We start from the raw sequence: 13,982 nt of genomic DNA, 5'->3' as shown, positions 1-13,982 counted from the left end.
GGACAAACTTTTCATTTCTATTTGTGATGTGCCACAGTGTTAACAATTTCACGGATGGTGTTCCCCAATGTTTTATGATGCCTTTTGCCTTTTATGTTATCTGGTCACGCCATGTTCGTTACTGTTTTTAATAGAACTAGTTTAATATTGATGGAGCCTCTTGTTAGGTTTACATTGTTGGTGGTGTTGTGCAATGTTTTGTATTGCGGTTTGTCATGGGTAAGCTCGGGTTGTGCCCTCAGAGCTCTATCGGTGCTACATTTTATATGTTTATGTGTGTGTGTGTGTGTGTGTGTGTGTGTATATCTATGTGTCTGTATGTATGTATGTGTGTGTGTGTATATATATATATATATATATACACACACACGTGTATGTGTGTGTATGTATGTATTTAGATATGCATATGTATGCATGCATATATATATATATATATATATATATATATATACACACACACACACACATAATTTTTATTTATTTTCTTTTTCCTATTTATGATGTTTGTTCTTATTTTACTTTTATTTAACTAGTTTTCTATTCTGTCTTGTCCTGCTGTGTCCTGTGTCTAATAGAGCTATATTTGTAGTACTGATCGAGCCTCCTGGTAGGTTTACACCACTGGTAATGTTTTCCAACGATTTCTTTTACCACGGGTAAGCCCAAGTTGTGTTCCCGATGCACTTTGTTATTCTTTTAAATCATTACAATTTTCTTGCCACGGAATTTGCGAATTTAATGTTTATATATATATATATATATATATATATATATAAAACATAACGGTTCACAACTGTTTACATTTGTTAATATAGGGGTTTTAGTAAAGGGATGGGGGTGCTGAGACGTCTTGAGAAGGAAGGATGATATAAAGAAAGGGAAGTTTGAGTCAATTCGTTTGGCAGAGAAGGTTTGTATTATGAGAAGCAAAGGGACAGGGAGGTGGGGGGGGCAGAACAGGGGAGCGTAGATCTTTCAGGGCTAGGGATAGAACGGGGAGGGAGAGCCAGGTTAGGGTGGGTGGGAAGATCTCTTTGTTTGTCTACTATTTAAATGGGATTTCTTTTTCATCGAACTCATGTACATTATATTATGTTGTTTCCATGTGTTGTACTTCCTCTACTCGCTATTGCTTGCATTCTAGGACTGACCTGACACTCTTAAAGTTATATGCAATGTCATGGCTAGCGCGGCTGGCATAGGGACTGGTGGCAGACAGGCAGTGAGGATCATCTCGCTAAACACTGGTGGGTTGAATGCACCTATGAAACGTGCAAAGCTTTTTGCACATATCAAAAGTGTAGACACTGACATAATGTTTATTCAGGAGACACATTTATGTAACTCTGACCAGCATAAACTAAGTAGGCCTTGGATTGGACAGGTACTCCATTCCAAATTGAATCAGAAAACGAGGGGTACAGCCATACTAATTAGAAAAAATATACATCACTGACATAAATGGCCGCTATGTCATTGCTTCTGGTATACTTGATCAGAAACCAGTTGTTTTAGCATCCGTTTATGCCCCCAACTGGGATGACAATAGCTTTATGAAATTACTGCTGTACTCTATCCCAAATTTAAATTCACACTTATTGATACTGGGAGGAGACAAGAATTGTGTTATAAACCCAACACTCAACAGATCCAGCCCAAGACATATTGCATCCTCAAAAATGTCTCAGACTCGCTCTGCTTTTATGGACCAACATGGTTATGTTGACCCTTGGAGATTTTTAAACCCCTCTACTAGAAAATATTATTTTTATCCCATGCACATCATTTATTCTCTCGTATAGATTATTTCATCATGGATAAAACACTCATCCCATCTATTGTATCCACCCAATATTCACCAATAACTGTATCAGACCATTCTACTGTGATTCTAGACCTACACTTGGACCTTAAGCCCAAGGGATTTAGATTCTGGCATTTTGACCCTCTTTTGTTAGCTGATAAAAACTTTTGCAATTACATCTCTGTGTCAATTACATTCTTTTGTGAGACCAATGAAAATGAAGAGGCTCTTGCGCCTCTGATATGGGAAACCCTCAAAGCCTTTATTAGCGGCAAAATTATTTCACATACGTCTCATGCCAATAAACTTAGTAGAGCACACCAAAAGGAACTAGAAGAGTATTGCCAACATAGACAACCAGCTCACAACTAACCAACCACCCAATCTATATAAAGAAAGGATGGGACTCAAAATGGAGCTCGATCTTCTCCTCACAAAAGAGGCAGAAAGTCTCTTACCGCGCTGTCGGGGGACCATGTATGAACATGGAGACAAGTCTGGTCGCTTATTGGCCCTCCAACTGAAGTCCAAGATGGTATCAAATCAAATCGCCCAGATTAGGGATGATTCAGGCTCCCTTACTTCTGACCCGGATGAGATTAATAATATCTTTAAAACATTCCACTCCCAACTTTACACATCAGAATCTATCTAACTTTTTGAGAATTTAGACATGCCCAAGATTTCTACCAGCAATTGCCAAATGCTTGATGCCCCCTTAACGCGTTCTGAAATCAAAGAAGCAATAAAGTCAATGCATAGTGGCACGTCCCCAGGCCCTGATAGGTACCTGGTGGAATTTTATAAAAAGGTTTCAGATCAGTTAGCCCCATTATTACTTGAAATGTTTAATCAGTCCCACCACAAGGGCTTGCTGCTGCCTACCCTTATGCAGGCCTCGATCTCTCTGATTTTTAAGAAAGGCAAGGATCCATTGAACTGTGCGTCGTATCGTCCAATCTCACTTTTATCTGTGGATGTGAAAATATGAGCTAAAGTCTTTGCTCGGCAATTAGAATATCTGCCCACATTCAAGTCATTAATCAGGACTCACTTCTTCAGACTTCATCTGTGATTTATGATGTTTGTTTTTCTTTCCCTTTTGTATCTGTCCAAGTCGGAGAGTACTGCTGGTGTTGTGTGTGGCTGCCGCTTCTCCCCCTTGTAGCCCCCCTTCCCATCCACCCCTGTATGTCTGTGTTATGTTTATCTGTTGTCTTGTTTCACCCCGTTTATTGTAACGCGACTTTAAGTATTAGAAAAGAGCTATATAAGTTTAATTTATTATAATTATTATTATTAATATGTTACGCCTTCAATCATTTTGGAAGATCAGACGGGATTCATAAAGGGGAGGCACTCTTTCACAAATGTACAAAGACTTCTCAGCATCATTCACACTCCACCCTCTACTGAACCAGAGGTGATCATATCTCTTGATGCTGAGAGAGCCTTCGACAGGATGGAGTGGGCCTATTTGTTTGCTACGCTACAACAATTCGGCTTTAGTGAAGGCCTTCTTTCATGGATTCAATTACTTTACTCTTCCCCTTACGCATCGGTGTGTACAAACACCCACTGCTCTGAACCCTTCTCCCTCTTCTGTGGGACGCGCCAGGGATGTCCATTGTCACCGCTCTTGCTCGTGATTGCTATTGAACCACTGTTGATTGCTCTAAAGGCAGAGAGTGGGCTTAAGGGTATCCGAAGGTGGGGCACAGAATATAGAGTCTCGCTATATGCTGATGACCTGCTTTTATATGTGCTTGACCCCTTGTCTAGTATCCCTCATCTTCTTTCAGTCTTGAACTCTTTTGGTGTGCTCTTGGGTATAGATTAAATATCCCCAAAAAAGTGTATGTTTCCCTATCAATCAGTTGGCTGCAGATTTACCAATGTTGTCAATACCTTTCAAACTATCTAACTCAGGATTTAAATATTTGGGCATCGTTATTACTAGATCCATTCATTCACTATGGGAACAAAACCTTACTGCACTAACGGCACCATCAAATCTGACCTACAGAGGTGGAGTCATCTACCGCTGTCTTTAGCGGGAAGGGTACAGATTATCAAAATTAACATTTTACCTAGGTACTTATATGTTTTCCAATGTCTTTCTATTTTTTTGCCTAGATCGTTTTTCAACTCTCTTGATGGTATTATGTTCTCGTTTACCTGGGTTGGTAAGCATGTGAGAATTGGTAGAACCTTGCTACAGAGAGACAGGTCGTTGGGTGGGCTTGGCTTACCCAACTTCCTTGGCCACTACTGGGCCATCATTGCACACAAGGTCATGCTCTGGTTTGTTTCAACTCAGAGTAGCTGGTATCAGACTGAGGCTGACTTGTGCTTCTCATCTTCACCCCAAGCCTTGGCATGCAGCACCCTGCCCCTCTCCCCCTCACAGTACACATATAACCCCATTGTTATTGTCACTCTGAGAATCTGGGCATAGATTAGGCGTCACATTGGGTGGCTCACTCTCCCCAAGGCGACTCCTATTTGCAATAATCATTTATTTTTGCCAGCTGGAATTGACCCTAGATTTACCTCTCTAAAGAGGAAAGGCATCCACCGCTTGGAAAACTTGTATATAGACAGCCTGTTTGCCAGCTTTGATCAATTACGTGCAGCTTTTGATTTAGGCAGCTCTGATTTTTTTTTTTTTTAGATATTTTCCGCTACAGGATTTTGCTAGAACCCACTCCCCCCAGTTCCCCCAAATCCCGCCCCCCAGTGGTGTAGATGTTATACTTAAAAGACAGATCCTTACCCAAGGGCCATGTCTCCTACTTGTATGGCCTCTTATCCCCAGTGGATGAGTCTATCATTAATAAGGTCAGAACCGATTGGGAGAATGAATTGCGGATTAGCTTCTGTAATAATTTCTGGGAAGAAGCCCTAAGAGCTGTCAACTCATCCTCCAGCTGTGCTAGGCTTAGCCTTATACAGTTCAAGGTACTTAACAGACTCCATTTTAGCAAGGCTAAATTTTCCAGATTTTACCCAGATAGACTAGATGATAGTTGTAATAGATGCACACAAGCCCCCTGTGATCTGACCTGCGTGTTCTGGCCGTGCCCCAAATTGAGTTGATTCTGGCAATCATTTTTTGATGCGCTCTCAGAAATTTTAAAAATAGAAATCCCTCCCTCCCCCCATGTATCTATTTTTGGTAGACCTCCAGACAAAATCACTACAACAACCATACAAACCAACATTATCATGTTTACCTCCTTGATCACCTGTAGGAAAATTCTCCTGTTATGGAAGTCCACCCTGCCACCTTCATTTAAATCCTGGCTGCTCGATATACTGTCTCTGCTAAAACTGGCGAAAATTAAATTTACAATGAGAGGTTTCTCTTATAGATTTTACTCTCACTTGAGACCATTGATCAACTATGTTGACCAGCTTCCCCCTGGCAGGATGTCGCAGTAATGGTATGCCTTGTTTCCGTCTGCATTGGGCGCGGGTTTCACTGTCTGTCTGCCACATGGCCCCCCATATAAGATCCCTGTATACGAAGGGGTATTCGAAGGATCTGCGTTTGCAGTAGAGCGCATGATGTGCCTTCCTGAGCTTCAGATCTTCAATAGTCCAGCATAACGGCCTGAATGTCAACAACTACCAACTCTTCTTTTCTAGTGTTTGTTTATATGTCTGTATTATTATGGTTTTTACTTTTTGTTTGCTCGTGTCACTGTGTATGTGAGTGCTGGATTTGACTTCATGCTTTACGGACTGTTTCAATCCCATCAAGGAGGACTGTGGGGCGGGAATCATAGCTGGCTTATAGGGGCCCTGGTTTGAGGGAAAGCGGGTTTGAAATTGTAAAAAAAGAAAATACCTGTTCTTTTGTGGTTGTGCTGTTGTGCTACATCCTTGTCCTAATAAAATATTGTAATAAAAAAAAATGCCTGGCTACAATGTTTTTAGAAAGCATAGTGAACAGGGGAAGGGAGGAGGGGTTTTATTGTATGTTAAAAGCACTTTAGAATGTAACAAAATTGAATTGATTGATGATGACGTCAAACTTGAATATGTAGGAGTAGATAATACTCTCCGCTGAAATGACCTTCACGGTTATTTTTATATATCGAAAACCCTCGGCTAAGGCAGACTTTTTTTTTAGCCAACTTAAAACTCTCCTTAGCTTTTGTAATTCTAAAAAGGAGATCATTTTGATAGGTGATTTCAATATAAATTGGGACGAAAAGAAAGACAGAAAAAAACTTAAATCAATAACGGATAGTTTTAATCTTGCACAGCTTATAGAACTGCCAACTAGAATTACTAACCAGTCTAAAACAAGAATTGATTTCCTGTTCACAAACAAACCGGAAAGAATTATTAAGACCCACAACTTTTTGACTGGTCTATTTGTTCACAATGTCATCTTCTTTACAAGAAAACTTACTAAATCATGATTCTGCAATTTATCAAACTCATCTAAGGCATCCTATCATCACATAATTCCAAAAACTCATCAACAAAATTTAGAGGCAGCCCTAAAAGAAACAGATTGGGCTGAAATTATCTCATGTGAGGATATAACTACTAACGGTGTTTCATTTCATTCAAAAGTCAAAGAGGTTATGGTGTCTTTTACCAAACGGGGGAGCCAAAGGAAAAAAAAAGGAAAACAATCTACCATGGCTCAATAATGAATGCAGGAAATTAATTAAAATAAGAGATCAATTACTTAAAAAATCCCTAAAATCTGGTTTGATTATAGATCGACAACAATTTACCACAGCAAGAAATAATGTACTTCAGATAATGCGGAAAGGCAAAGCAAAGTTCTTTATGATCATTGAAAATGCAAAGAGCAATGGGAAAAAAATTTGGCAAAAATATTGATAAACTAACAGGTAAACAGAAAAAACAGGACAATAAAGACTTAGAACTTAAAATTAATAATGGATTTGTGAAAGATCCTCTCATCCTGGCTACTGAACTCAACTTTTCTTTTAAAAATTCTGTTCAAAAAATATCCCAGCTTTTTACTTCACATAAAGGTACACTTCACCCCACTAACTATGCAAAACTGATATTTAAAATTAAAGAAATCACTGAACCAGATGTGGCCGATACACTAAATAACTCTAAGGATGAGTATGGATTTGACACCAGTTTCATAAAATTGCATAAAGACTCCATACTACGCCCGATTACACACATGGTCAATCTATCAATCAAACAGTCTATAGTTCCTTCAGATTGGAAGACTGCCACGATTACACCAATCTTTAAATCTTGGGACAAAACAGACATGAATAATTACAGACCAATCAGTATTCTTCAGACCATATCGAAAATTATAGAAAAATTGGTAGCAAATCAACTCATTGAGCATCTGAGTAAGGGATAAACTCCTTTGCACCCTATGCAATTTGGTTTTTGTGCCCACCACTCAACTGAAATGGCAATAAATGTTTTTATAGAAAAGGTCAAATATTCACTGAATAAATATGCCATTGTTGGAGCTTTTTTTTTTTTTTGGATTTGAAAAGGGCATTTGATACAGTTCACCACCAAATTACACCAAGTTTGTGCTCATATGTAATCGGTGCGAGCTCAGTCCAGCTTTGTCCTGCTGATTATATCAGTCACTTGAGTGTTATGTGTTTCGTGGTATTATGTTGTATTGTATTGTATTGTATTGTGGTGTATGGTTTGTGGGGTGTATGCTGTTGTATGTATTGTTGTGTATTTTAGTGCTATTGTGTTGTGTACCACATCTGTTTTTATTTTTTGCTTTGACCTGCCTAGGGACAACAGATGTAAATTAGCTGTATTGCTACAATCCAGCATGTTTACATGTGTATCTGCATTCATTAATGTTCATTAATATGTTCATTAATGTTAATTAATTAATATACAATGTTCATTAATATGCACTGTCCCTATTCAAATAAACAAGCAAATAAATAAATAAAAATAAATCGGCAATTTAGCACTTTTATTTAGTACAAGAAGAGGCCTCGTATAAGGATAGCTAGACTGATGAGGCTGCAACAGATGGGGGTGGGGGTGGGGGGGGCTTGTCTGTCCCTAACATCAGGCTTTACCAACTGGCCTCACAGTTACATTATATTGCTTAAAGGGTAAAGAATGATTCAGAATCTATATGTCTAGATCTAGAATCGTCACAGATCAATACGTCATTGGTGGGTCTTCTGCTCGCTCTTGAATGGAGAAAAATTAAAAGTAACACTGGGAATAATATCATTATAAACAACATTACAAGCTTGCGTAGCAATTAGAAAATTAGAAGGACTAGATATAATGCTACCCTCCCTTTCTCCAGTTTGGGGTAATAATGACTTTTCCTCCTGGAGTTACAGATGCTGGATTTGTGCTATGGCAACATAAAGGGATCATCACTATAGGTCATTTATATGAGAAAGATATAATGTTTTCATTTGCACAATTACACCAGAAATATAACTTACCCCAAAGTGATTTTTTTTATAGATATCTACAGAACTCCCCAGTTTAGACATAAATGGATCATAAGTCTGAGCTATGTATAAAGTGTAATACAGAGGTGGGGAGTTATATCCACTGTGTCTGGACATGTATATATATTGATGAATATTGGAGGAATATTGTGGATAAACTTTGTTAAATTTATCCACAATAGATTATGTTCATCCACAAAAGATTATGTTTAATCTTTGGTGTTCGATTTGGAAAATATCCTCTGTGTCTACTTTTTGGTCTGCCTAGCAAACTGGTTAAAAGCTCCTACTCCAAAAGGCTTTTATGTGTTCTTTCTTTCTGTGCAAGAAAGAATATTGTGTTGAAATGGATAGATCACAAGCCTCCTACAGTAGCGGGTTGGCATAAGATTATATTTGAGTTTATACCTATGGAATACTTGATGCACAGAGCTAAGTGTAAGGTACATGTATTTTATAAGATATGGTCTCCTTTTCTAAACTACATAGGTCCAAGGTTGGCAGCTATTGTACTAAAGGGTTTAACAGACTGCAAGAGAGACATTTAATACCATGGGTTGATGTGTATATAAATGTTTCCCTTTGGATTTTGTACTCTGTTGCACAAGATTTCCTCTTCTTTTTTCCTTCTTTTGTTGTTGCTTTTGCTCTAAATTCAAATGGTAACTGAATGTTGATATGTAGGGGTGGTAGTGTCCACCCCCTCCCTTTTTGTTTTTGTTTTTCTGTTTTTGCTTTCCTTTACCTTGGATTAAGTGGCCTTCTCTACTCTCTTTTGTTTGTTTGTTGGTATGTTTTTTAGATGTATGTTCTAAAAGAAAAAGTAAATAAAGATACTGTTTAAAAAAAATAAAAATAAAAAAATACTGGAATGTGTTGTCGCCTCCCAACTCAAATCTCACCTCATCTTCAATGACCCATTTGAACCATTTCAATCTGGTTTCTGCTCAAAGAACAGCACAGAAACAGCTCTCATTAAAGTCACTAACGACCTCCTCCTCTCTTCAGACTCAGGCCACCTCAGTATTCTCATCCTCTATGACTTCACTGCAGCTTTTGACACTATCAACCACACCATTCTTCTGTCCCACCTTGAATCCTCCCTCAACATCACTGGTACTGCCCTCTCCTGGCTAAAATCATATCTCACAAACAGACTGAACTGTTGTTCATTAGCATCAACAACTGCACCTCCTTCACCACTCCTCTGTCCCAGGGCATTGCCCAGGGTTCAGTGCTTGGTCCTCGTCTGTTCATCCTTTACATGGTCTCCCTTGGTAGCGTCATACATCATCGTGGTCTCCACTTCTACTGTTGACGTCCAGCTCTACATTGCCACTAAATCCATCACCACTACAACTTACTCCAGTTTTACCAACTGCCTCACAGAAATCAAATCATCGATGCAAGCCAACTTCCTATAACTAAACTGTGATAAATCTGACATGATCATCATTGGTCCCAAACCCCTCACCAAAACCACTCACAACTTCTGCCTTACCATCGATAACTCTGTCCCCCTCCCCACACAACCGCAACCTTGGCATAATTTTTGACCACAACCTCTTCTTTGAACACCACATCAATCAAATCACCAGAATTACTTTTTCCACCTAAAAAACATAGCCCATCTCTGCCGAACATTCTTTGTCTGCTGCTGAAACCTTGATCTATGCCTTCACCACATCCAAAATTGACTACTGCAACAGCATTCTTTGTGGCTTGACATCCAAAGTCCTAAACAAATTCCAGTACATCCAGAACTCTGCTGCCTGCTTGCTCACCCACTTCTACTCCCATGGCTACATTATCACTGCCCTTCAGAACCTTCACTGGCTTCCTGTCCCACAACGAATCCAATTCAAAGTCCTTCTCACTCATAAAGCCCTTTGTAAACAGGCCCCCCTCCTACCTCACTGGCCTGCTCCACTACCATACTCCTTCCCGCAGCCTTTGCTGTCCCAATGTCTATCTCCTGTCTCCACCACACAGGACCATGCATCGGACCTGGGCGACAGAGCCTTCCAGGCGCATGGGAAAATGTTTTAAGTAGGGGGGCTGCAAACTAAAACAAAAAGTATTTGTGGCGAGCCGGTGTGGAAGAATGAGTCGAGAGGCAGAGATCTCTTTTTAATCGCAGCTCCCATCCCCCATACACCGCACAGCCCCGGGAGTGCTCTTTTATTCACACCGGCCAGAATGGACCAGAACTGACAACAATGTAATGAGTCCCCTCCATATCCCAAGTGGCGACATCAGTCACAATCCTACAGTCAGTTAGTCAGTAAACGGTCTCCTACTTAGTCTGAGTTGAACCCCCAAAACAGCAACACAAGAATAACCACATCATTAAAACACAATTTTAAATCTAACATTAACAGTCCCATCAGCCATTGTGCTCCCCCACTGCAACACCGCCGACAGTCAGAGCGACCTCCTCCCCCAGTTGCTACAGTATGACATCATTGTTTTGTTTGTAAGGGGCATGTGTAACAGATTTGGAATGGAGTGCTTACTCACTTTATTATTAAAAATGTACATTCCACGCAGCCCTAGCCCACTGTTTAAAATAAAGGTATGTTTTATTTTTTTGCATTTGGTTGCATGGTTACAGACTCCAAATCTAGGTTATAACCAGATATCTCCAAGGCTCAGGTGGCCTATCTGGAGCATTATTAATATTGGGTTTTTTTTTTTTTTCATTTCATCTCTGTTCTTATCAGGACCAGCCAGTGTTGGACTGCTGAGCCCTGGAACCCTGGAGTACCTTCTAGAGAGCCTGGTGAGATAATGTACACACACACACACACACACACACACACAAATTCCTAGTTCAATGGAATTATACTACGGTGCACAAATGAAAAAGCAAAAATGCAAGTAGCTTTGTTTTGATTTTTGACTTGCTACATGTAAGTATTTTGATGCAGGATTTTAGTACTCTGATGTTGTCTGATATTGTAATGGATGTCATTATGGGAAGTGGACAGACTGAATTCCGCTGAAAGTGCACCCTATATTTTTGCATGTATTAATTTAAGAGTGATCAGGTATTCTTTGTGGAGGATACCAAAGGAATATGGCTCATTAGGTACTGGAGAATTATAATTCCCTGATGAAACATGCATTTCACACTATTTTGGTCTTGCTGTGTTCTGATTAGTCTCTCATACAGTCTAAAATCCCTTTGAGACATATCATATTGATCAAATCTTTTTTTTTCCAGAAGACTAAACTAAACAACAAGAAATGTTTCACAAATTGTGTAGTTGCAACCTAAACATGAATTCTGAACAACATATTTAAAAATGTAGATGTAAATTTCCCCTTGTTGCCATTTGTCATAGATGTAGATATTTCTTGTACCATTTTGATCAGCTGTTATGGTGTTGCTCTGTCAAGTGAAATCGTTCTCAGTCTTTATCAATAGCTCGGCCAGTTTATTAGTTGGCTGATTTTATTTGCCGATATTGAGATTCTACAAGTCTATTGGTATTGATAAATCCAGCCGATAAAGCCTCCATAAAGCCTCTTTAACCGTCACAAAAGAAAACTGCATTTCCGAGGTGCTATTTCTAACCATAGCCAAGAGAGGGCGCTACTAACTTGCATTGTCAGTACCGCTATCAGGAGTCCCATCCTGGATCATTGGTACACAGTGAATAAGCAAACGATTTGGAAGCCATGAGTCCAGACACCAAAGCTGCAAAGTTACTTGAAATGTTGCCAGTTGAGTTGAATATAATTTCTTTTACAACTACGCACATTAACCATCAGACCTCAGTTCTACTGAAGTTACATCATTCTAACACTGGTTGGATACCACTGGCTCACCTTGTTTCACAATAATTGGTGTTAAATGGTGTACCCCCCCCCCCAAAAAAAACAAAAAACAAAACAAAAGAAGCTTTATTTGGGCCTATACTCGCCAATAAAATAAATTTTGAAATGTTAGTATTTGATTATTGCTTTGGGAATTTTACCATTTTATTTAAATATTATTGCTGTGGTATCTATGTGTGCTGGTGTATAATTGCTGTAGGGGGCATGAGTGTAGTTTCGGTGGTACACTCAACTGATCATACCACTCTCTGCAGGGCTTTTTGGTCTTGAAAGGTACAGTTCATATACCAGGCAGTGACGCTCCCTGCCAGGATGCGCTCAGTGGCACCACAGTAAAAGGTTCTCTGGATCTGTGGGGACACACTGACGTTGTTCAGTTGCCTAAGGCAGCGTTTCCCAACCCAGTCCTCAAGGAACCCCTATCCTGCAGATTTTCATTGTAACCCTGCATAGGTAGCCCTGCTTGTACTTACTCAACCAATCATCTCACAGCACTTAATTATGCAAGGTGTGCAACATCTGACATAATTCATTGCTGATTGGTTGAATAATTACAAACAGGTACCTATTCAGGGTTGCAAAGAAAATCTGCAGGATAGGGGTTCCGTGAGGACTGGCTTGGGAAACACTGGCCTAAGGTGATAAAGATGCTGCCTTGCCTTTTTCACCAGAGTATCTGTGTGTACTGTTTATTTTAGGTCCTCAGTGATGTGAACACTGAGGTACCTGAAACTGCTCACCCTCTCTACAGGGACCCTGTTGATTGAGAGAGGGGATACACACTTGTCTACTGTGTTTGTCTGTGAGCTAATGCTAGTGCGATTAGCCTCAAAGTGTGCAAAGAAAGAGTTCCATTCCATTGCCAGAGAAGCGTCAGTATTCTCTGTGGTGGTAGGTCTGCCTGTATTGTCTGTAATAGTGTATAATCACTGCTTCATGTCTGGTGTCAGATAGCTGGAGTAGAGACTCCACTTCATTCCTGTACCCCTGCTTCACATCTTTCACAGGTCCTCTTAGCTGATAAGACGTATTTTATCCATATGTCTTAACACAAGTCCTATATTGTAGGCAGTGGTCCTGTGTTCAAAACATCCCTGATGCATTTATCGACCTACAGCTTCTGGTTAGGAAAACACCTAATAGTTACAATGGGTACAGTATTGTTAATATCAAACACCCTAAAGTCTGCTGCAGACAATGGCACTGGAACTACCACAGGTGGTTGAGACAGTGTAGGTAATTGCTGACAAATCCAACAATTAGTAAAGTTACGAGAGGTGGCCCATTCTTTCATCATAGTTATAGCCAGATTTCCCCTATAGTCATCAAAGTGTCTTACACGTATTAGAGGGGATTCAAAAGTCTGGGTGGCTACTGTGGCGTTAGCAATATCTTTACATATCTGTGACTGATGCCCTGGTGGCCAATTTGAATTTATATAACATGTGGGTTTCCGTCTTTTTGGCACCAGACTGTTTTAAGCCCTCAGCTGTAGGTTGGTCTATGACCAACACTTCACACTATTCTGTTCCACATGTAGTAACACGATAGTGATTGTTGCTTATCCATGACCAATAAACTTTGTTTGGCCGACCAAGGTAAACTGTAAGGTTAATGGTTAGTAAACAGCTTTCTCTATCACACATACACTATATGTAGAAAAGTATTGGGACACACATCTTAATCATTGAATTCAGGTGTTTCATTCAGATCCATTGCCACATGTTTATAAAACCAGCTAGCCATGTCTGAATTTACAAACATTTGTGAAAGAATGGGTCGTTCTGAAGAGATCAGTGAATTCAAGCGTGGTACTTTCATAGGATGCCACCTTTGAAATAAGTCAGTTCGTGAAATTTCTACCC

General features: G+C 39.7%; 1 protein-coding gene across 1 annotated transcript in view; it reads left to right on the top strand.

The window, feature by feature from the left end:
* The window catches only part of rspry1 (ring finger and SPRY domain containing 1), a 320,762-nt gene that overhangs the window by 93,811 nt on the left and 212,969 nt on the right, over nt 1-13,982 (top strand). The window contains exon 6 of the mRNA XM_056282268.1: nt 10,998-11,056. Within this exon, the coding sequence (XP_056138243.1) occupies nt 10,998-11,056 (59 nt within the window). The remainder of the gene's footprint in view (nt 1-10,997; nt 11,057-13,982) is intronic.

Source organism: Lampris incognitus, chromosome 6 (assembly GCF_029633865.1).
Source record: "Lampris incognitus isolate fLamInc1 chromosome 6, fLamInc1.hap2, whole genome shotgun sequence".
In the NCBI taxonomy this organism is placed as follows: domain Eukaryota; kingdom Metazoa; phylum Chordata; class Actinopteri; order Lampriformes; family Lampridae; genus Lampris; species Lampris incognitus.
This window is presented reverse-complemented; position numbering and strand designations above follow the sequence as displayed.